General features: G+C 42.9%; 1 protein-coding gene across 1 annotated transcript in view; it reads left to right on the top strand.

The window, feature by feature from the left end:
- The first annotated feature begins 1035 nt into the window (after positions 1-1035).
- KCNU1 (potassium calcium-activated channel subfamily U member 1) overlaps positions 1036-23049 on the top strand; it is a 171379-nt gene continuing 149365 nt past the window's right edge. The window contains exons 1-7 of the mRNA XM_067470858.1: positions 1036-1236; positions 3415-3516; positions 7062-7123; positions 9790-9880; positions 17843-17954; positions 20835-20910; positions 21867-21942. Coding sequence (XP_067326959.1) covers positions 1036-1236; positions 3415-3516; positions 7062-7123; positions 9790-9880; positions 17843-17954; positions 20835-20910; positions 21867-21942 — 720 coding nt within the window. The remainder of the gene's footprint in view (positions 1237-3414; positions 3517-7061; positions 7124-9789; positions 9881-17842; positions 17955-20834; positions 20911-21866; positions 21943-23049) is intronic.

The following is a 23049-nucleotide window of genomic DNA, read 5'->3' as shown; positions in this document are numbered from 1 at the left end:
GGCTGGATGGCCATCTGTCAGGGGTGATTTGAATGCAATATTCCTGCTTCTTGGCGGGGAATGGACTGGATGGCCCATGAGGTCTCTTCCAACTCTTTGATTCGATGATTCCTGAGACCACTGTGAGCCACAAAAATAACTTATAAAGACCAACTTTGGCACACAATGCCTATCTCAAATAACCTGTGCATCGCCAGGTCCCCAAGCTTGTGTGTGTGTGTGTGTTTTGTTTTCATTTCCCATTGGCTCAGGAGCTGTTACAAGGAAGGAAGGGAGGAAGGAAGGAAGGAAGGAAGGAAGGAAGGAAGGGAAGAAGGAAGGGAAGAATGGAGGTAAGGATCAAGCCTTGTCTACTAGGGCTGGGTAACAACGTAAAAATTTGTTTCTAAACTCGTTTAGTTTTTAGGGGGTCCATTGCGTTTCGTTTTTTATAAGAATTCAGAATTTTTCTTTAAAAAAATTCGTTATTTACAAAATTTCGGAAATTTCGAATTGATTTGTTAATGGCGGACGCGATTGCGCAATACGCTAAAAACCCCTCCAAATGGGACAGGGGGAACTTCTGAAGCTTCCCTCTCCTTCTGTTGTTGACTGTTGGTGTGATAATTTATTTTTTTATCACTGATAAAACAAACAACAACTATAAAACTTGCACCGGACATACGGAAATAATAACGAAACAATTTCAAAACGATTTCGAAACGATTTCGAACCAATTACGAAACAATTACGAAATAAATTGAAAAATTCGTTTCGATTTTTAGTTGCTCCTGCATGGCTCAATATCAGATCGTAAGCTAATTTAAATATGAATCAATAACGAATTACTAAATTAACGAACGAAACCGCCCAGCCCTATTGTCTACCTCTGTGCTGTGGTTGTCATGTCATGTTTCCCCCTTGCAGTCCATCACTCACACCAGGAATGATGTCATGCACCAAGTGTTAGCAGTGACATCACAAAGTTTCTCCAAAGCAACAGGACCTTTTAGAACCCCTAAGCGAACCACTGAGAAAGGAAGAAAGATAACAGCCATGGACTCGCATGGACACGCACATGGCGCAGATGAAGGATGGGTCGAGGAGATTGCAGCACACTGTACTGATTTTGTCCAAGTGGCCTTTATTACTGCTTGTCTGTCTATTTTTGTGGGAGGCCTGGTTTTCATCATTTTGTTCAGGATAATCGAGGCCATGTTGACCTTCCTCCTCTTTCTCATGCTTAGACCATTTCAGGTAAATGGCCTACAAATGGATGCGTGGGGGGGGGGGGGAGCTATGGAAAGGTATGTTGTTGAAAGGATCACAGTACGCAAACAAACTTATAAAAATAAATTAGACTAGCTGTCCCCTGCCACGTGTTGCTGTGGCCCAGTCTGGTGATCTGGAAAATAAAGCAATGAGAAAGTGTTGGTTTGTAATATATGTAATTTCTTTATGCTTTTGGGTAAACAGTATTTCTTGTTGTTTCTTTGTCAGTGTTGATGTGGAGAATGTCTGGTTTGCCTACTCTGGAATATGCAACATATCATAGTCCTTCTTTAAGGGTCTCTTTCAAATCTATTATACTATATATTTCTCTGTGTGTGAATCATATCTATCTATATCTATTCAGGTGTAATTGCAAATGATGTCTGCATCTAACCATTTTAACCTCTATGCTTGGAGCTAGCCAAGACTGCCATTCATTTACTTGTGCTCACCACATTTATGTACCTTTTCAATGGGTGAGAGATCCAGAAAGATGGTATCATCTTTATGGATCAGCGCTTTTGAGTCCCTTTTAACAGAGAACAAGTAGGATATTCATCCTCCTCCTCCTCCTCCTCCTCCTCATCATCATCATCTAGGTGTAGGACACACCTCCTACAACCCTATGTCTGCTGCAAGTACTGAATGTCCATAAGCCCATGGAGAAATGGGCTGCTTGGAGCCTTTCCTTCCAGCTATTTCAGTAGTTCTCAAACTTCCTGATGCCACGACCATTTAGTACAGTTCCTCATGTTGTGGTGACCCCCAACCATAACATTATTTTCATTGCTACTTCATAACTATAATTTTGCTACTGTTATGAATCGTAATGTAAATATCTGATAGGCAGGATGTATTTTCATTCACTGGATCAAATTTGGCACAAATACCCAATGCGCCCAAATTTGAATACTGGTAGGATTTGTCATTTGGGAGTCGTCGTTGCTGGGATTTATAGTTCTGCTACAATAAAAGAGCATTCCAAACTCCACCAATGATGAAATCGAACCAAACTTGACACACAGAACTCCCATGAGGACAGAAAATACTGGAAGGGTTTAGTGGGCATTGACCTTGAGTTTTGAAGTTGTAGTTCACCTACATTTGAATACTGGTAGGGTTGGGTGGGATTGATTTTGTCTTTTGGGAGTTTTAGTTGCTGGGACTTATAGTTAACCTACAATCAAAGAGCATTCTGGACTCCACTAATGATAGAATTGAACCAAACTTGGCACACACAACTCCCATGACCAACAGAAAATACTGGAAGGCTTTGATGGGCATTGACCTTGAGTTTTGAAGTTGTATACTGGTAGGGTGGGGGGGGGGGGGGATTGATTTTGTCTTTTGGGAGTTGTAGTTGCTGTGACTTATAGTTAACCTACAATCAAAGAGCATTTGATTGTAGGTTAACCAATGATGGAATCGAACCAAACTTGGCACACAGAACTTCCATGACCAACAGAAAATACTTGAAGGGTTTAGTGGGGATTAACCTTGAGTTTGGGAGTTGTAGTTCACCTACATCCAGAGAGCACTGTGAACTCAAACAATGATGGATCTGGACCAAATTTGGTACAAATACTGAATATGCCCACTGGGGAAAATAGAGCTTGACATTTTGGAGTTGTAGTTGCTGAGATTTATAGTTCACCTACAATCAAAGAGCAAAGAGTATGCTATTGGTGTATGAGATTTATTTTAATTGCTTTGTATTGTGTCTGTTATTGTTTGTATTGATGTATTGCGGGCTCGGCCTCACGTAAGCCACACCGAGTCCCATGGGGAGATGGTAGCAGGGTATAAATAAAGTATTATTATTATTATTATTATTATTATTATTATTATTCTGAATGCCATCAATGATAGAATTGGATGAAACTTCCCACAAAAAGCACCAATAACCATCGGAAAATACTCCCTTGTGACCCCCCCTCCCCCAGGAGTCCCAACCCTCAGGTTGAGAAACACTGTGCTATTGCTTTCCCCATCTTTCTTTTGCTATCACTGCAAGACCTGTGCAAAGGTGTAAACACTATTGCGACGGATCATTAAGCTGTCATAACGCATAATGCATCTATAAGATCCAGATCTCTGATCCTGGAAGACAGCAATGTAGAAACAGGTGCATTAAATGGATTTTTTCCCTTTTATATTAAACAGATAAAATCTATAAAAGTGCCCATCCTGGACCGCTGGAAGGGATATTTTCAAGACTGGGTGGTGAGAATGCTCTCAGCTCAAACGTCTGTAGGACGCGTGGTGGTGAGTGGTTCCATGTGTTTGTATATTTTCTTGTTGCAATCAATAAAAAAACATAGATGAAACCTATAATAGGAAGCAGTCCCATATTATAATTAAGTTATCCTTTGTATTTCTGACACAAAGGCATGCTTATACCAGTGGCTCCCAATCTACCTAGCTCCAGAAGACAAGAGTCCTTTGTCCCACCCTGGTCATTCCACAGATATATAAACCCCTTTTTCCTAGTTCCAACAGACCTCACTACCTCTGAGGACACTTGCCATAGATGCAGGCGAAACGTCAGGAGAAAATGCCTCTAGACCATGGCCATATAGCCCGAAAAAACCTACAACAACCCGAATTGTACAAGGTTTACAAAAAAACAAACAAACAAAACCCTGAAAACAAACATATTGAAATCAGCTCAGCATAGATTAAGTGATTTTGGCTAGCTTTTTAAGTTTGTGCATGTAGTTTGTGCATGTAGAAAGGAAGGAGAACTTGCCATGTTGTGTCTGCTGGCTGCCATGTTGATGAGAATGGGACAATGGGTACTATCACATGTCCCTAGGCAGCCTTAGCCCAGGGAATACAGGTAGTAAAGGTAAATATTTTCCCTTGATATTAAGTCTAGTCGTATCTGACTCTGGGAGTTGGTGCTCATCTCCATTTCTCAGCCGAAGAGTCAGCATTGTCTGTAGACTCCTCCAAGGTCATGTGGCCAGCATGACTGCATGGCACGCCATGAAATACTTTTAAGGATATATTTGTGTTTGTTAAAGAAAAAATGGATGTTTCAAGTGTATAGGACAGGGGTTCTCAATTTTTTTTAGCTGCGGAGTACTTTTTGAAACATTTTTTTTTTGCATGGAGCCCCAATAAATGTCTATATATTATACTGGCTATTATATGTTATATTATATATAATGTATATATGTCAGACATGTGCAAACTTTAGGAAACAGGGCTTTGTTGCATGTTAAAATTTCTCAGTTGGGCCAGGCCTATGTGGCAGATAGAATGGAGAGTGTTTGTGAGAACTAATGAAAAAAAATATGAATAAATTCCTATGTACACTGCACATATATCATTTGTAGTGCAAAATAAAAAGAAAGAAAGAACAAAACAATATTTAAAAAGAAGAACAATTTAAGCAACATAAACTTAACAAGTATTTCAGTGGAAGATCCCAAGGGCCATACAGTCAACCCCCTTATGTCATGTAGGAAAAATAGAAAGTGCCCCTGGTAGATGGCAATTTAGCCTCTATAGTAGTAATAGTAGTAGTGGTGGTGGTGGTGGTGGTGGTGATGATGATGATGGTAATGATAGTAATATGAGCAACGCCAGGAGCCATACAGTCCAATTCCCTTCTGCCATGCAGGAAAAACACAATGAAAGCACTCCCTGGTGAGAGAAAAATAGGGTTCAGGAAGCAAGGAAGGTGGAGGGGTGGGGGTTAAGGGTCTGGGTGGTGAGGAAGATGAGGGGGAAAGGGTTTGTCCCCCAGGAGGACAATGTTGCTACTGTTTTGGCAGCTCCAAACTTTAATTTCCTACATTTCTGAGGAGGAGGAGGGGAGGGGGAAAGAGGAGGCGGGAAACAGCGGAGCCCCTCATCACTTAGAATCATAGAATCATAGAATCAAAGAGTTGGAAGAGACCTCATGGGCCATCCAGTCCAACCCCCTGCCAAGAAGCAGGAATATTGCATTCAAATCACCCCTGACAGATGGCCATCCAGCCTCTGCTTAAAAGCTTCCAAAGAAGGAGCCTCCACCACACTCCGGGGCAGAGAGTTCCACTGCTGAACGGCTCTCACAGTCAGGAAGTTCTTCCTAATGTTCAGATGGAATCTCCTCTCTTGTAGTTTGAAGCCATTGTTCCGCATCCTAGTCTCCAAGGAAGCAGAAAACAAGCTTGCTCCCTCCTCCCTGTGGCTTCCTCTCACATATTTATACATGGCTATCATATCTCCTCTCAGCCTTCTCTTCTTCAGGCTAAACATGCCCAGTTCCCTAAGCCGCTCCTCATAGGGCTTGTTCTCCAGACCCTTGATCATTTTAGTCGCCCTCCTCTGGACACATTCCAGCTTGTCAATATCTCTCTTGAATTGTGGTGCCCAGAATTGGACACAATATTCCAGATGTGGTCTAACCAAAGCAGAATAGAGGGGTAGCATTACTTCCCTAGATCTAGACACTATGCTCCTATTAATGCAGGCCAAAATCCCATTGGCTTTTTTTGCGGCCACATCACATTGTTGGCTCATGTTTAACTTGTTGTTCACAAGGACTCCAAGGTCTTTCTCGCACGTCCTGCTCTCGAGCCAGGCATTGTCCCCCATTCTGTATCTTTGCATTTCATTTTTTTTGCCAAAGTGGAGTATCTTGCATTTGTCACTGTTGAACTTCATTTTGTTAGTTTTTGTTAGTTTTGGCCCATCTCTCTAATCTGTCAAGATTGTGAAGCCGCAAGGGCTCCATGGAGCACAGTTTGAGAACCCCTGGTAATTACACCGTTTTAAAAATGAAAAGAAAAGTCTACTCTGAATCTGTAAAAGTGACATTGTAATACGAGCGTGTTCAATAGTTATCCCCTTTTGGTTGCATATATTTCAAAATGTTAAGCTTGTTTTAAAATAGTGTGTTTAGTAGGCTTGGTTGATCAAGAAAAAAAATGGTTCTAAAATCGTTTCGTATATAGGGGACGCTGGCGTTTTGATTTTAAAATTATTTCTCAAATTTTCTTGAAAAAAAGATCGGAAATAGCAAAAAATCTGAATAGCTTCGTTTACTTCGTTAATGGAAGGTGCCCCTCCCCTGTTAGTTTAAAATCTCACAGTTTCCCTGGCCTCCCTGGTGACAAGCGGCGATGCGGTTTCCCCCAGTGGCCATCAAGAAGAGCTGGGCGTGGCTACACCCACCTCCTCCCTCTGCCATCCATCGGCCCTTTGCAGTCACCTGGGCACAGCCATGCCCACCTCATTCCCCTGCTATCCATCGCCCTTTGCAGTCACACAGAGAAGAGGAACTGCAAGATTACTTTTAAAATCTTGCAGTTTCCCTTCTCTGTGTGACTGCAAAGGGCAAGGGAATGAGGTGGGTGTGGGTACGCCCAGCTCTTCTTGACGGCCACTGGGGGCGTGGTCTTCAGGAAGAGCTGGGCGTGGCCATGCCCAACTCGCCCTTCCGCATCGCGGCTTGTCGCCAGAGGGGCAAGGGAATCTGCGAGATTGTAAACCTTAACCAGACATACGAAAATAATTCCAAAAAATGGGTAAATTGTTTCAATTCATTATTACTCCTCATACTATTCCAGCATGAAATTGTTTTAAAAGTCATTTAAATACGAATTCATTCCGATTTTAGAAACTTCCAAACCAGATCAACCAAGCCTAGTGTTTAATGTGTCCTTTTTGACAACAAAGCACACATTGAGATAGAGTAATATATAGTAGCATTATATTAAATCCAAAAATGTGTGCCTCTATAGGGATTTTTTTTAAAAAGAAAAGAAAATATGATTGACATACTAATATAACTAGCATCATGATTTTTGTTTCAGGTGATACTGGTATTCCTCTTTAGCATTGGATCACTAATAATTTACTTTATCAACTGTTACAGGTAATTTTATCTTTTACACTCCTGAAGTTTTGGTTTTAATTTATCTGTTTTTTAAATAGCAAATTAATTATCATTTTCTTGAGGAGTTTGTTGTTTGTACGGCGGAAAGAGAAAGCCGAGTGAACTCAGATAGTATTCTATGCATAAGGAAAACTGATTTCAGTAAACTTGGTGAAATATTGGATATGATTCCTCCATCAAGAATAGTAAAATCAAACTTCATGATTGATGGGAATTTCTAAAAAGCAAGGTATTGAAAGCACAATTTCAAACAGTTTTGATATGAAGAAGGAATGGAAGATGCCCAAAGAAACCAGGATTAATGTCTTCCTATCCTTCTTTGGAAGTCACATAGCGTAGTGTGTGCTAGTCGATAACGATATGCATCTGTGAAAAATGAAAAAAAAAACCAAATAAATATAATAATAATAAAATAAATAAATAAATAAATAAATAAATAAAATTATTTATACCCCGCCATCATTTCCTCAAGGGGACTCGGGGCAGCTTACATGAGGCCAAGCCCAACAATACAGCAATACAAATATACAACATAGGAATACAACAGTAAAATATAAATAAAATAAATAAATAAAATCCAAGAAACAATATAAATAAGCACAACAAACAATATCAAATCGCAGTAATTGAACACAAAAAAGAGGGAAACAATTGATCAAACTGGGCAGGGCTGGTAGCGAAAATTTAAAGTTTAAAAACACTGGGTGAGAAATGAGGGATCTGGAGGATGAAAATAGGAATTAATTGCACTAGGGTGGGGAACAGTGATAGCTTGGGGATTCTGCTGGTGTACCGCCCATCCCGCAACTCAGCAGTTTCCCTGCTTGAGCTAGCAGAAGTGGTCTCCAATTTGGCCTTTGTCTCCCAGCGCCTGGTGGTGCTGGAAGATTTTAATGTCCATGCTGAGACCTCTTTGACTGGTGCGGCTCAGGACTTCATGGCCGCCATGACGACCATGGGGCTCTCACAAATTATATCTGGACCCACCCATCAGGCTGGACATACACTTGACCTAGTTTTAGTGGCGGACAGTGAAACAGTCAGAGTGGAAGAACAAAACATCCTTCCATTGTCATGATCTGACCATCATCTGATCAGTTTCAGACTTTCTGTGACCTCTGCAGGGGTGGAGGACAAATTAAGATGATCCACCCCAGGAGACTGATGGATCCGGATGGATTCCTGAGGAATCTTGGGGTTCTTCCTGCCATGGAGTCTGGCGACTCTGTCAATACCTTGGTGGACTGCTATAATAGTGAGATGGCTAGGGTGTTAGACACGATCGCTCCCAAAAGCCCCATCTAGTTTCGTCGAGACACACCATCTCCTTGGTTTACTGAGGAGCTGGTGGTGATGAAACGTATGAGAAGGGGGCTAGAGTGCATCTGGAGAAAATCTCAAAGCATATCTGACCAGTCACGGGCTACAGCCTCTCTTAGGGCTTATTCCGTGGCCATACGGGCAGCCAAGATGCAGACTGCCCGTATAGCGTCTGCATCTAATAGATCATCGGAGTTGGTTTGGGTTGTCGGGGAACTCCTTCACCCACCTGTGGTGGAGGAGACCTTCGATGACCCAACAACTCGGCTGTGGTCCGACCACTCCTGAAAAAGGCTTCCCTTGACTCCACGGTGCTGAACAACTACAGACCAATCTCCAACCTCCCTTTTCTGGGCAAGGTGCTGGAGCGGGTGGTCACCTCCCAGCTCCAGGGATATCTAGATGACATCAATTACCTGGACCAGTCACAGTCTGGCTTCAGACCTGGTCACGGCACCGAGACGGCTTTGGTCACCTTGGTGGATGACCTCCGCAGGGAATTGGACAGGGGGAGTGTGACCCTGTTGGTTCTCTTGGACATCTCAGCGGCTTTCGATACCATCCGATCATCGTATCCTTCTGGGACGACTCTCTGGGATGGGTCTCGGGGGTACGGTTCTGTTGTGGCTCCGGTCCTTCCTGGAGGGTCGATCCCAGATGGTGAAGCTGGGAGACGCCTGCTCAGACCCCTGGCCTTTGACCTGTGGGGTCCCACAAAGCTCTATTCTGTCTCCCATGCTTTTTAACATCTACATGAAACCGCCGGGAGAGATCATCCGTACTTTTGGAGTTGGGTGCCTTCTCTATGTTACACTCCCCCTGAAGTCACAGGTCAGCAGTTTGGGTGTCCTCTTGAACCCTGGTCAAAAAAAAGAGGGTTGGGAACCACTGTTCTATGGGCAACAAACACAGAAGGAGACCTCCAACTCTCCTTTAAAAATGATACATATTTCTAACATATAAGAAAACAAATGTTTTCCTTACCACCTGTGGCATATTCATTACGGAATACATTCCATACTTGGTTCAGAATTTCAAAATTCAAGTCAGAAATCTAGATTCAGGCATGCACACACAGATGAAACATATCAATGCTGAGAAAGCAACCGCTGTCAGATATTCACAATTGGAACACATGGTACAATTGAAAGATAAAGGTCACACATAACTTAATTTTTATTAAAAAGATGGAATGTTCCTTGTTGAAAAAAGTGGCATTATTTTGAAAAGCGTAATTCCAAGTGATTTGGGCAATTTAATTCTGTCGTCTTGACCTTGTCTACGTATAAATGATATTGAATCTTTGATTATTTTGTTTTTTCCAGTGTTAGCGAGTTTTGCCTCTCTTTTGAAGACCAGACAATTAATGTTGACTTATTCTTTAATGTATTCTTCCTTCTTTACTTTGGATTACGGGTAAGAGATCTTTGTTGTAATAACAACAAACAACAGCAATGTGAAATAGAATGTATACCTTTCTGGATGTTGCCAGATTGCAGATCCCATCAGCCATAGTGAGCGCAGTCAATAGTACGGCATGATAAGAGTTGCAATCCAGCAGCTCCTATCACCCAGCTGTTTCCCAGCCTTGTTCTAGACCAGTGTTTCTCAACCTGGGGGTCGGGACCCCTGGGGAGGGGGTCATGAGGGGGTGTCACAGGGGTTGCCAAAGACCATCAGAAAGCACAGTATTTTCTGTTGGTCATGGAGGTTCTGTGTGGGAAGTTTGGTTCAATTATATCATTGGTAGGGTTCAGAAAACTACAAATCCCAACAACTACAATTATTATTTATTTATTATTTATTTAGAGTTTTTTTATACTGGTCTTCTCCACCTCCTAAGAGGGACCCAGGCCGGTTTACAGCATGAAATTCAAATACAATAATAAGATACAAAACATCCTCATAATACAAGTGCATTAAAATACAATCATAAACATTACACAGGCCAGGTCGTCAGGTGAAATCACAATTCGTTGCCATCCTTCCGTGTGGTCGGAGTCATTGCCTCAGTCATTGAATGCCATATTCCACAGCCAGGTTTTTACTTGTTTTCTAAATGATAGAAGGGAAGGGGCAGATCTAATCCCTAGTGGGAGGGAGTTCCAAAGCCGAGGGGCCACCACCGAGGAGACTCTGTCCTTCGTCCCCACCAGACGCGTCTGCGAAGGTGGTGGGACCGAGAGCAGCCCCCCCCCCCCGGAAGATCTTGTTATGAACCCAAAGAGGTTCCTGTTCTTTTGTGCAGAGTGTATAAGGAATGGTAAGGTAGCTTAGATCAATGAGACACTTTGGAGACCAAATTTGGTTTTGCCACTATTCATGTAACATTTATTGAAATACAATCATCATAGAATCACATCAAGGAGAGCTCTCTTGCACACACACACTCGTTCATACTCACACACACAGGCCTCTTCCGGTGAAGATGATCAGTCTTTCCGAAGAGGGACAAACGCTCCCGGTGCCGCGGATCAGGAGACGTGCAGATTGTCAGAAGCCCCCTACATTTATAGGCCAAAATCCATTTTTCTTAATCTCAACAGTCAAGTTGTCCCGTTCTCTTTCAAGTTCTCCCAAATCTTTGTTCTCTCCAAAGTTCGGGACATTCAGACTCCAGGCCTCATGATTTATGGGGTACCTCCTGTATGCATTGTGCACTCCTTACATGCTCGGTCGCACATCTTATTGTCCATTGTCATCCAGTTATGCCTTGCTGCATCCTCGCTTCAGCTGCCAAGGCCATCCCACATAATGCTTTGCGGGGACTCCATGTTGTTTTCTTCAGGCCTGCTTCTTCTGCTCTTCTACATGCATACAGACATTCATTCTTTACAATCTTAATAACCTTGGTGGTTCATAGGGAAGAATCCGTTCGGACAGGTAAATTGGGCTGGAGTCGTTTAGGGCTTTATAGGTCAAAACCAGCACTTTGAATTATGCTCGGAAGCTAATTGGCAGCCAGTGGAGCTGGCGTAACAGAGGCGTTGTGTGCTCCTTGTACCCCGCTCCTGTTAGTAATCTGGCTGCCACTCGTTGGACTAATTGAAGCTTCCGGGCAGTCTTCAAAGGCAACCCCATGTAGAGAGCATTGCAGTAGTCTAAATGGGATGTAACCAGAGCATGGACCACCGTGGCCAAGTCAGACTTCCCAAGGTACAACTCCCAAATGTCAATGTCTATTTTCCCCAAACTCCACCAGTGTTCACATTTGGGCATATTGAGTATTTGTGCTACATTTGGTTCAGATCCATCATTTTTTGAGTCCACAGTGATTTTTGGATATAGGTGAACTACAACTCCCAAACTCAAGGTCGATGCCCACCAAACCCTTCCAGTATTTTCTATTGGTTATGGGGGTTCTGTGTTCCAAGTTTGGTTTGATTCCATCATTGGTGGAATTCAGAATGCTCTCTGATCGTAGGGGAACTATCAATCCCAGCAACTACAACTCTCAAAGGACACGATCATTCCTACCCCAACCTTACCAGTATTCAAATGTGGGAATATTGGGTATTTGTGCCCAATTTGGTCCAGTGAATGAAAATACATCTTGCATATCAGATATTTACATTACGCTTCGTAACAGGAGCAAAATTACAGTTATGAAGTAGCAACAAAAATAATGTTATGGTTGGGGGTTACCACAACATGTAGTAAGGGGTCACAGCATTAGAAAGGTTGAGAACCACTGATCTAGACAAACATGTTGTCAGGATGAAGAGTAGCAAAGATATGTTTTTATTCTGAAATGTCCCTTTATGCAACAGATGACGGAATAAAATAATGATGGAGTTTTAAATGTGTGTTTACCTTGCCTTCTCTTTCTTTGCTTGCAACATAATGGAAGTGTTGGTGGAACAGACTGTATTTATTTTATAGACTGAGAAAGATGTTTATATTTGGGTGGTGGGTGAGGAAAATTTCAGTTATTTGAAGGGTTATTTGAATTACTAGTGGATGTTATTGTACTCACAGCAATTGCTTGGTCCTATTTTGTTTTGTTTATTATCAAAAAATGTCTGTGCAATGAAACGGAAGCACTTTTATGGGTAAAACAGAAGATCTGTGCTTCAGAAAAACAAATGATTACCAGGTTGTTGTTGTTTATTCGTTCAGTCGCTTCCGACTCTTCATGACCTCTGGATGGCCATCTGTCAGGGGTGATTTGAATGCAATATTCCTGCTTCTTGGCAGGGGGTTGGACTGGATGGCCCATGTGGTCTCTTCCAACTCTTTGATTCTATGATTCTATGATTCATGGACCAGCCAACGGCAGAACTCCCTGTCGACTGTCACCACCCCCAGCTCCTTCAGAGCCAAACCAGTCACTTCAAGGATACCATCCATCCATCTTGCCCTTGATCGCCCCCTCTCCCTTTTCCCTTCCATTTTACCCAGCATCATTGTGTCGGACTGGATGAGAGCTAACAAATTGAAACTGAATCCAGACAAGACAGAGGTCCTACTGGTCAGTCGTAAGGCCGAACAGGGCATAGGGTTACAGCCTGTGTTGGACGGGGTTACACTCCCCCTGAAGATGCAGGTTCGCAGCTTGGGAGTGATCCTGGACTCATCGCTGAGCCTGGAACCCCAGGTCTCGGCGGTGGCCGGGAGAGCTTTTGCACAATTAAAACTTGTGCACCAGTTGCGCCTGTACCTTGGGAAGTCTGACCTGGCCACAGTGGTCCACGCTCTTGTTACATCCCAAATAGACTACTGCAACGCACTCTACGTGGGGTTGACCTTGAAGACTGTTTGGAAACTTCAACTGGTCCAACGAGTGGCAGCCAGATTACTCACCGGAGCGTCATACAGGGAGCACACCACCCCCCTGCTGTGTCAGCTCCACTGGCTACCGGTTCAGTTCCGAGCACAATTCAAGGTGCTGGTTTTGACCTACAAAACCCTGTCCAGTTCCGGTCCAGTGTATCTGTCCGAACGTATCTCCCTCTACGTCCCACCCCAGAGTCTGAGATCATTTGGGGAGGCCCTGCTCTCGACCCCACCGCTATCACAAGTGAGGTTGGTGGGGACGAGGAGCGGGGCCTTCTTGGTGGTGGCCCCTCACCTGTGGAACTCACTCCCAGGAGAAATTAGGGAATCAACATCCCTCCTCTCCTTCAGGAGGAAAGTAAAGATGTGGTTGTGGGACCAGGCCTTTGTGCAATCTGACAACTAGATAAGGACAATCAAACAACTAGGACTGACAGGACTGACAATGTGGAATTGGAATTTGGACTATGAGATAGCGAACGCTGACTGTCTATGAGGAGTAATTAGGTTTGTATTGTTTTATTAGTTTTATTGGTTTTAGGGCTGTAATGCAGGAATTGTTGTTTAACTGTTTCAACTGTTTAATTGATGTTATTTTGTTTTTACTACTGTTATGTGATGTTGGCATCGAATTGTGCCTTTGTAAGCCACCCTGAGTCCCCTTCGGGGTGAGAAGGGCGGGGTAACAATTCGATACTGCAAATATCACAGTAAATGTTGCAACCCAGAGCAGGAAACTGGACCCTCAGACAACAATCCACCACACTTGGCTTCAGGAAAACAATTCTTTTTTATTGATGAAAGATGAATACAAAATAGAGGAAAAAATGCAAAGGTAAAAAGCCACCGTAAAAATCAGCAACAAGAAATGTCCATAAACAAGATCATGAAAGTCACAGCTAAACTGCTGAATCCTGGAACCTGTTAGCAAATCACTAACCGTACTTAGGGCAACTAGAAAACCTCAGAGGAACAAGAAGACCTGCAAACACTGGCACATGAAACTGGAACGATGCCTGGTCTGAAGCTGTATTCAGGGCAATCATATTTAAGGCCAAGAAATCTATTGCAAGACACACCTGAAGGTTTTGTTTGAATTTCCTTCAATCTGGCTGACCTGCGTAAACATTGGGCTTCTCCTCGACTCTGCCAAATCTGCCCCCGCCTATCCTCATTAGGCAGGCCAGGTGCCTGATTCTCTGGAGACCTAAAACTGGGAGGAAAAGGGAGTGAACTGTCTCCGCTTGGCCTGGAATGTATGTTCTCATGGGAATCTTGACTTTTGCTTTCCAAGGCTGTAGGATTTTCACTACTCAACTCATCATCATTTAAACTGGCCTCAGAATTCACATGGGCATCAGGAAATACATGAGCATCGGGAAATACAATCAGAGAGTCAGGTTCCGGTTCAAGTTCACACACAGGCAGAACCCCAACAGTATTTTTATTTTTATTTATTGTGTCATCAGCAACCATTGTATTACAATTCTAACAGAGCAAAACAAACACAGAGATTAAAAAGAAAAAGGGAAAAAAACACACAGATTTTGCAAATTTGGTATTTGGTTAAATGTCCTTTGACCAGTATCTGGCCACTTGGAGTGCCTCTGGGGTTGCCGCAAGAAGGTCCTCCATTGTGCATGTGGCAGGGCTCAGGGTGCATTGCAGCAGGTGGTCAGTGGTTTGTTCTTCTCCGCACTCGCATGTCGAGGATTCCACCCTGTAGCCCCATTTCTTAAGATTGGCTCTGCATCTCGTGGTGCCAGAGCGCAGTCTGTTCAGCGCCTTCCAAGTCGCCCAGTCTTCTGAGTGCCCAGGGGGGAGTCTCTCATCTGGTATCACCCATGAATTGAGGTGCTGGGTTTGGGCCTGCCACTTTTGGACTCTCGCTTGCTGGGGTGTTCCAGCACGTGTCTCTGTAGATCTAAGAAAACTATGTCTTGATTTAAGTCGTTGACATGCTGGCTGATACCCAAACAGGGGATGAGCTGGAGATGTCTCTGCCTTGGTCAATTCACTATTGGCTGCTACTTCCCGGCAGATGTCAGGTGGTGCAATACCGGCTAAGCAGTGTAATTTCTCCAGTGGTGTGGGGCGCAGACACCCTGTGATAATGCGGCATGTCTCATTAAGAGCCACATCTACTGTTTTAGTGTGGTGAGATGTGTTCCACACTGGGCATGCATACTCAGCAGCAGAGTAGCATAGTGCAAGGGCAGATGTCTTCACTGTGTCTGGTTGTGATCCCCAGGTTGTGCCAGTCAGCTTTCGTATGATGTTGTTTCTAGCGCCCACTTTTTGTTTGATGTTCAGGCAGTGCTTCTTGTAGGTCAGAGCACGGTCCAAAGTGACTCCCAGGTATTTGGGTGTGTTGCAATGCTCCAGTGGGATTCCTTCCCAGGTAATCCTCAGAGCTCGGGATGCTTGTCTGTTCTTAAGGTGAAAGACTGATGTGCCTTTCACCTTAACCCCAACGGTAAACAACAATATAAAACCATAAATGCACAATAGATTAAAAACAATACCATTAGTTATGCAATCTTATAGCCGTTTCCATTATTAAAACAATCATATGCCGTCGCTGCCTGGGGGCTATAGTTTTCAGTGAAAGAAACATGGATGTGACATCTTTTCCCCAGGGGATTGCTTCTTGCCTGCCTTTAGAGAACTGGAACTCTCAAGTATCAAGGCACTATAGATAACTCAAAATAGATTTTATCGTTCACAAAGAGTTATCATTCTAAGGCAATAAACTTGATGTTCCAAAAGGGGTAAAGAAAATATACAGTCTCTGGAGTCTTGGGTCCAAGGAGTTTTCCAGCTGAGTAGCTTCCAAGTTCGCTCTATCTCAATGGCTGTGAAGTCGGAACATTCACAACCCCAGTCCAATGACCTATATTGAAGGCACAAAGTCTTCCTCTTGATGCCAAAGGACTGGTTTGAAGGCGCTTAAGATTTCTCAATGTTGTCCAGATGAGCTGGGCATGAACTATGAATCTTAAGAGTATAAACTTAAGAATTGGTGGTTTATTTATTTATCACGTCACCAGCAACCAGACATTTGTATTACATTTTAACAAAAAAAAAAACAAGCAAACAAACAAACAGACAAAACACAGAATTTGCAGGTTTGGTAGTTGATTAAATGTCCTTTGACCAGTATCTGGCCACTTGGAGTGCCTCTGGTGTTGCCGCAAGGAGATCCTCCATTGTGCATGTGGCAGGGCTCAGGTTGCATTGCAGCAGGTGGTCAGTGGTTTGCTTTTCTCCACACTCGCATGTCGTGGATTCCACTTTGTAGCCCCATTTCTTTAGATTGGCTCTGCATCTCGTGGTGCCAGAGCGCAGTCTGTTCAGTGCCTTCCATGTTGCCCAGTCTTCTGTGTGCCCAGTGGGGGAGTCTCTCACTTGGTATCAGCCATACATTGAGGTTCTGGGTTTGAGCCTGCCACTTTTGGACTCTCACTTGCTGAGGTGTTCCAGCGAGTGTCTCTGTAGATCTTAGAAAACTATTTCTTGATTTAAGTCGTTGACGTGCTAGCTGATACCCAAACAAGGGATGGGCTGGAGATGTCACTGCCTTGGTCCTTTCACTATTGGCTGCTACTTCTCGGCGGATGTCAGGTGGTGCGATACCGGCTAGACAGTGTAATTTCTCTAGTGGTGTAGGGTGCAGACACCCCATGAATTGGTGGTAAGAAATGACTTGACTAAGGGCTTAGAGCCAAGCCTTTCTCACGTCCATCTGTTGAGCTATTTTGTGGTTGAATGAAAAAGAAAGCACTGCCCTCCTCCCTAGGAAGGGTGGAGCCAAACAATTGAGCTGGGAGAACAAACCAATTGATGTAAAACAACATTGATAGACAGCTGTAAATAAACAAACAATTCAACTATATATTTACATACAAGTGGCACCAGTCACGCCGTCACAAATCATATGGTCCAATTCAGTGTCCAAAGTGCCGTTATGCCTGCTAGCCAAAAGCCTGGTTCCAAAGCCACAATTTCAATTTTTTCCTAAAGGAAAGGATGGAGGACACTGATCTAATCTCACTGGGGAGCGAGTTCCACAAGCGGGGGGTCACCACCGAGAAGGCCCTGTCCCTCGTCCCCACAAGATGCATTTGCGAGGCTGATGGGACCGAGAGCATCTCCATATGTTGGGCAAAAGACTGAAGGGGAAGATGTGATCATGTGACCATATAAGCTTTTTCAAGTACAGATTGCAACCCCTTTAGACTTTTTTCCACGGTGCAGAAATTGATAGAGTGGAGAAGGAATGTAGTACTAAGAAACAGACTAGACAGCATGTTTCCATCAACCCTTCTATATATTGCATTGTCAAAGGCTTTCCTGGCCAGAATCACTGGTGTTTTATGTGGTTTCCAGGCAGTATGGCTCGGTTCTAGCAGAATTTTTTCCTGCTCGAACATGGCCATACAGCCTGGAAACCACACAACATCCCACTTCTATATATTGTTCCTTCTGCCTCCAATGCATGATGGAGGTAGATGGCCTTTTAAGTGAAATTTTGTGAGCAACTAGTTGAGAAAGAATGGAAAACATTGGAAAATAGCTACCTGATTGTATGCATTTTTCTAGTTCCTGGCAGCCAATGACAAGTTGATATTTTGGCTTGAGCTTAATTCCATTGTGGACTTCTTCACTATCACTCCAGTCTGCATATCCTTTTATTTAGGAAGAAACTGGCTTGGTAAGTACACACAGAATTCATCCTGTTGTTCAATGGTGTGACAGAAAATTGTAAAGGCAAGTGCTTATTTTTTTATTTTTTTATTAGAATTTTATTAATTTTTATATAGATTACAACGAAAGAGTGAGAACAATAAAGTATAGGAAAGTGAGGAAATAAAGAAAAAAGGGAGAAAAAAGAAGAAACAAAAAATATATACTAAAATCCCAAACAACCCCTAAAAAAATAAAAAAAAATAAAAAAGGGAAAAAATAAAAAAAATCTACAAAAATACACAAAAAACACACAAAAAAAGAAAAAAAACTGACTTCCATTCCATCTTCTTGGATCATATCTTCTTATTATTCAAAAATATAAAATAAGTTCAAAAAGAAATTGTCTCTCTTGTTTCTTATTTTTCCAAATTGTCCAGATATTCATGGAGATTATCCCAATTCGTTCTTCTTAGTATCATACCTGTATTTTTCTTCAACAAAAAAGTCAATTCATCCATGTCCTTTATTTCTCTGATTTTTTCCACCCATTCCTGTACTGGTGGTAAGGCAAGTGCTTATTTTGACAGTCCTCTTAGCTATGACCTTAAGGAAGTACCAAAAATGTGTTGTCGGAGACTTTCATGGCCAGAATCCCTGGGTTGCTGTGAGTTTTCCGGGTTGTATGGCCATGTTCCATAACCATTAGGAGATAATGCTTCTGGAACATACCCATACAACCCAGAAAACTCACAGCAACCAAACTACCAAAAATTTTGGCATCAATATTAATATTAATACTTACCCAGGCACTCACAATCTGGCTTTTAGGATTTAAGTCATGGACCTTCTCACAGTCAGCAAGTCTGCTTTATAGGATTGTTGTTATTCATTCGTTCAGTTGTTTTCGACTCTTTGTGACCTCATGGACCAGTCCACGCCAGAGCTCCCTGTCAGCCATCACCACCCCAGCTCCTTCAAAGTCAATCCAGTCACTTCAAGGAAACCATCCATCCATCTTGCCCTTTGTCGGCCCCTCTTCCTTTTTCCTTCTATTTCCCCCAGCATCATTGTCTTCTCCAAGCTTTCCTGTCTTCTCATGATGTGGCCAAAGTACTTCATCTTTGCCTCTAATATCCTTCTCTCCAATGAGCAGTTGGGCTTTATTTCCTGAAGTACTTACTTATTACTTACTTAGGCGATCCCTCATTGTCCGAGTATCTGTGGAATGATCCAGGGTGGGAGAAATGACTCTTGTCTGTTGGAGCTAGGTGTGAATGTTTCAACTGGCCTTACTTACTTACTTAGGCGATCCCTTGTTGGTCGAGTAGGATAGTCTTCCAGGATCAGAATTCTTGTGAGTCTGTAGGTGGCTGTGGAGCCCTATTCTTGATCTGCATCTTCTCCCGCAGTGAGGGCATTGGTTTCCAGATGGAAGGCAGTCTCATTTGGGGTTGGCTTGACGCGGATACCTCTTGGTACATTTCTCTCTTTCACCCTCCATTCGTGCCTCTTCAAATTCTGCAGCACTGCTGATCACAACTGACCTCCAGCTGGAGCGCTCAAGGGCCAGGGCTTCCAGTTCTCAGTGTCTATGCCAGAGTTTTTAAGGTTGGCTTTGAGCCCATCTTTAAATCTCTTTTCCTGTCCACCAACATTCCGTTTTCCATTCTTTTTTTAATTAATTTTAAATTTAAATTCTTTTTTGTTATACATTTGTTGTTACTGTTACATTTTGTACAGCACACTCTTTAACACGTTGTTTTATTATTTTGCTTTAACATTTTCCCCCTTTTTATTTTCCCCACAGTGTCTATGCCAGAGTTTTTAAGGTTGGTTTTAAGGCCATCTTTAAATCTCTTTTCATGTCTACCAACATTCCGTTTTCCGTTCTTGAGTTCGGAGAAGAGCAACTGTTTTGGGAGACGGTGGTCGGGCATCCGGACAACATGGCCAGTCCAGCAGAGTTGATGGCGGAGGACCATTGCTTCAATGCTGGTGGTCTTTGCTTCTTCCAGCATGCTGACATTTGTCTGCTTGTCTTCCCAAGAGATTTTCAGGATCTTCCAGAGGCAGCGCTGATAGAATCGTTCCAGGAGTTGCATGTGGCATCTGTAGACAGTCCATGTTTCGCAGGCATAAAGCAGGGTTGGGAGGACAATAGCTTTATAAACAAGCACCTTGGTCTCCCTACGGATGTCCTGGTCCTCAAACACTCTCTGCTTCATTTGGAAAATTGCTGCGCTTGCAGAGCTCAGTCGGTGTTGTATTTCAGTGTCAATGTTGACTTTGGTGGAGAGGTGGCTGCAAAGGTAGCGGTAATGGTCAACATTTTCTAATGTTACACTATTAAGCTGTATCTCTGGCATTGGAGAGGGATTGGCTGGTGACTGCTGGAACAGCACTTTGGGTTGTTGAAGTATGGACTGGTTGGATCTTCTGGCGGTCCAAGGAAATCTCAGAACTTTCTTCCAACACCTTAATAGGATTAATAGGATTAATATTAATCCTTAATAGGATTAGCAATTGAATTTAGGTCTACGATGCAACAGGATCATGTCAAACTATCAACTAGACAATTAGTATCTAACTGAGAACATCTCCTTCCCCTGCTCCATCATAGTTGGTACTCTAGATTAAAATTTCTTCAAGAGCTGAGCCAAAAACGACTGTCAGAACATTGTCACATTCTTCACAAGATGAGCTATTTTCCCTTGGGTTTGATGGGACTTTCTTTCACACAAGCACAGAAGCTTGCAGCCTAAATATTACCATCCCAGTAACAACATAAGTGTGCATAATATATATATATGTGTGTGTGTGTGTGTGTGTGTGTGTGTCAGGGGGGGGGGGGGATTAGTTCAAGAACATCCATTTCACACAGATTTTCCCACTTTCTCCTCTGTAGGTTTGAGGTTTTTGAGAGCACTCAGGTTGATGGAACTTCCCAAAATTTTGCAGTTTCTTCATATCACCACAAGTGGGTAAGCCAAACTTGTGTTGAGTTGTTTAAACTAGTCCAAACCCCAAACCCAACCCAAATTGAAAGCTGTCTGATGCAGAATTTCCCATACTTGTACCCCGCCCTTTTCACCCCAAAGGGGACTCAGGGTGACCAATGGAGTTAATTCCAGTGAATCCCAGGGATGGGGAGTTGTTTAAACTGATACAAGGGGTGCATGCAGAGAGTAGAATTAATATAGCGTGACACCACTTTGATTATCATGGCTCAATTCTATGTAATCATGGGAATCATACTTTTGTAAGGTCTTTAGCATTCTTTGCCTAAACTTTGATAGCTAAAGTGGTGCCAAACTGAATCAATTCAATGCAATATAGATGCAGCCTAAAATGCTGCAAAGAATAAGTAGGGGGTTGGGTCTTTAGCACAGCTAGTAAATCACCAGCAATGATAAGATCTACTGCCCCAAAGGTTGCAAGTTCGAAGCCCTGGGTCGGCGTGAGCACCCAACTGTCAGCCCTGCTCACTGTTTACCTAAGCGGTTCAAAAACAGCTTACAGCTGTGATTAGTGAAATCAGATACCGCTAATGCAGGGAAGATATTTTACAACACCATAAAGAAAAAGATCAAAAAATGCCAGTGACCAAAAGGAAGGAGGAAATCCTGATGGCTCTCCGTCATTGAGGATGGACCAACAGCGCCCCTTGTGAATAGCAACTTCCAAAGACACTGACAAGCTGGATGTTCAACTGGATGTCAACACAATATATACCTCCTTTCTGTTCTGTGTGTCTTTGTCCCATCCAAAAAATGACATTGAATGTTTGCTGTGTATGTGTACTGTGATCCGCCCTGAGTCCCCTTCGGGGTGAGAAGGGTGGAATATAAATAACGTCTTATTGTTATTATTATATTATCTATCATTGATGCTTGTCACTGTTTTATGACTCAAACCATGTCTGTCCTTTCCTATGCAGTACTGCAATCAAGCTAACCAAACTATTGGCTGTATTTGTCAGTACCTGGCTAACTGCTGCAGGATTTCTTCATTGGGTATGTGAGAATCTTTGAAATAGTATTTGAAAATAATCCAGCATGGTAAAAAAATACCTGTTTCCCAAGTCTTATTTGACAAAAAATAATAGTAGACTGATGAGAATCTTTGAAGTGTTGCACATATACTAGATAAAATGTGTGTGTGGTCATTTTGCACAGTGACCAACAAAGTTTATGTATGCATGTTGTGCCCCAAGAAGACTCTCATTGTTTATACCTAGTTAAGCCCCCTTTTAGTTAGAGGGATTAACATTTTATGTACAGTGTCTGGGGGGGGGGGGGGGGGTCAGTCTAGATTGTTGTTGTTCATTCGTTCAGTCGTCTCCGACTCTTCGTGATCTCATGGACCAGCCCGCGCCAGCGCTCCCTGTCGGCTGTCACCACCCCCAGCTCCTTCAAGGTCAGTCCAGTCACTTCAAGGATGTCATCCATCCATCTTGCCCTTGGTCAGCCCCTCTTCCTTCTTCAGTCTAGATAGCCTATTTGTATTTGAAGCCTCCATCACGCTGCCCCTTGGAGAATCCCCTCAAGGGTAGAGCCTCAAGCAAGGCACTTCTGGTTCTTGGAAAAGTCAGTATTTTAATGACTGGACGGTCAAGAGAGAGGGCCAGAAGGTCTACTGAATAGCATGTCCAGTCGGAGCTGTATGAACTGTATTCAAGTCCAGTCAGAGCTGTAATCAAGTCCAGCCAGAGTTAAATTCTGGAACCATCTTAGAGACAGATGAACACCATGCAAGAAAGAGACAATAAGAAGAAATAAAGAGTCAAAAGCCTCAGTTCGACCAGAACTGTGTCTCTCAAAGGTTTTGCCTCTCCTCATAAAGACTTTGTAGTGGAACTCAGGAGGAGAGAAAGTCTATAATTATTGTCGGTTAATAAATTCTTGTTTCACTCAACTATATAGTCTCCGATCTGTTCCCTGCATAGCCAGTTCACCTTTCAAGTAGTTTACATAGCGAGGGGACAGATCCATGCAGAAAATTCTGTATCCTGTTAAAACAATCACATACAGTTTTTACACACAATAAAGCTACAGCTACAGCATTTTCTGTGCAGAAATATTTTTGTCAACACAGAAAATGCTCAGAAAGTGCTTCCCACT

This window comes from Anolis sagrei, chromosome 7, assembly GCF_037176765.1.
Source record: "Anolis sagrei isolate rAnoSag1 chromosome 7, rAnoSag1.mat, whole genome shotgun sequence".
NCBI lineage: Eukaryota > Metazoa > Chordata > Lepidosauria > Squamata > Dactyloidae > Anolis > Anolis sagrei.
The sequence above is the reverse complement of the archived record's forward strand: the minus strand, read 5'-3'. Positions and strand labels throughout refer to the sequence as shown.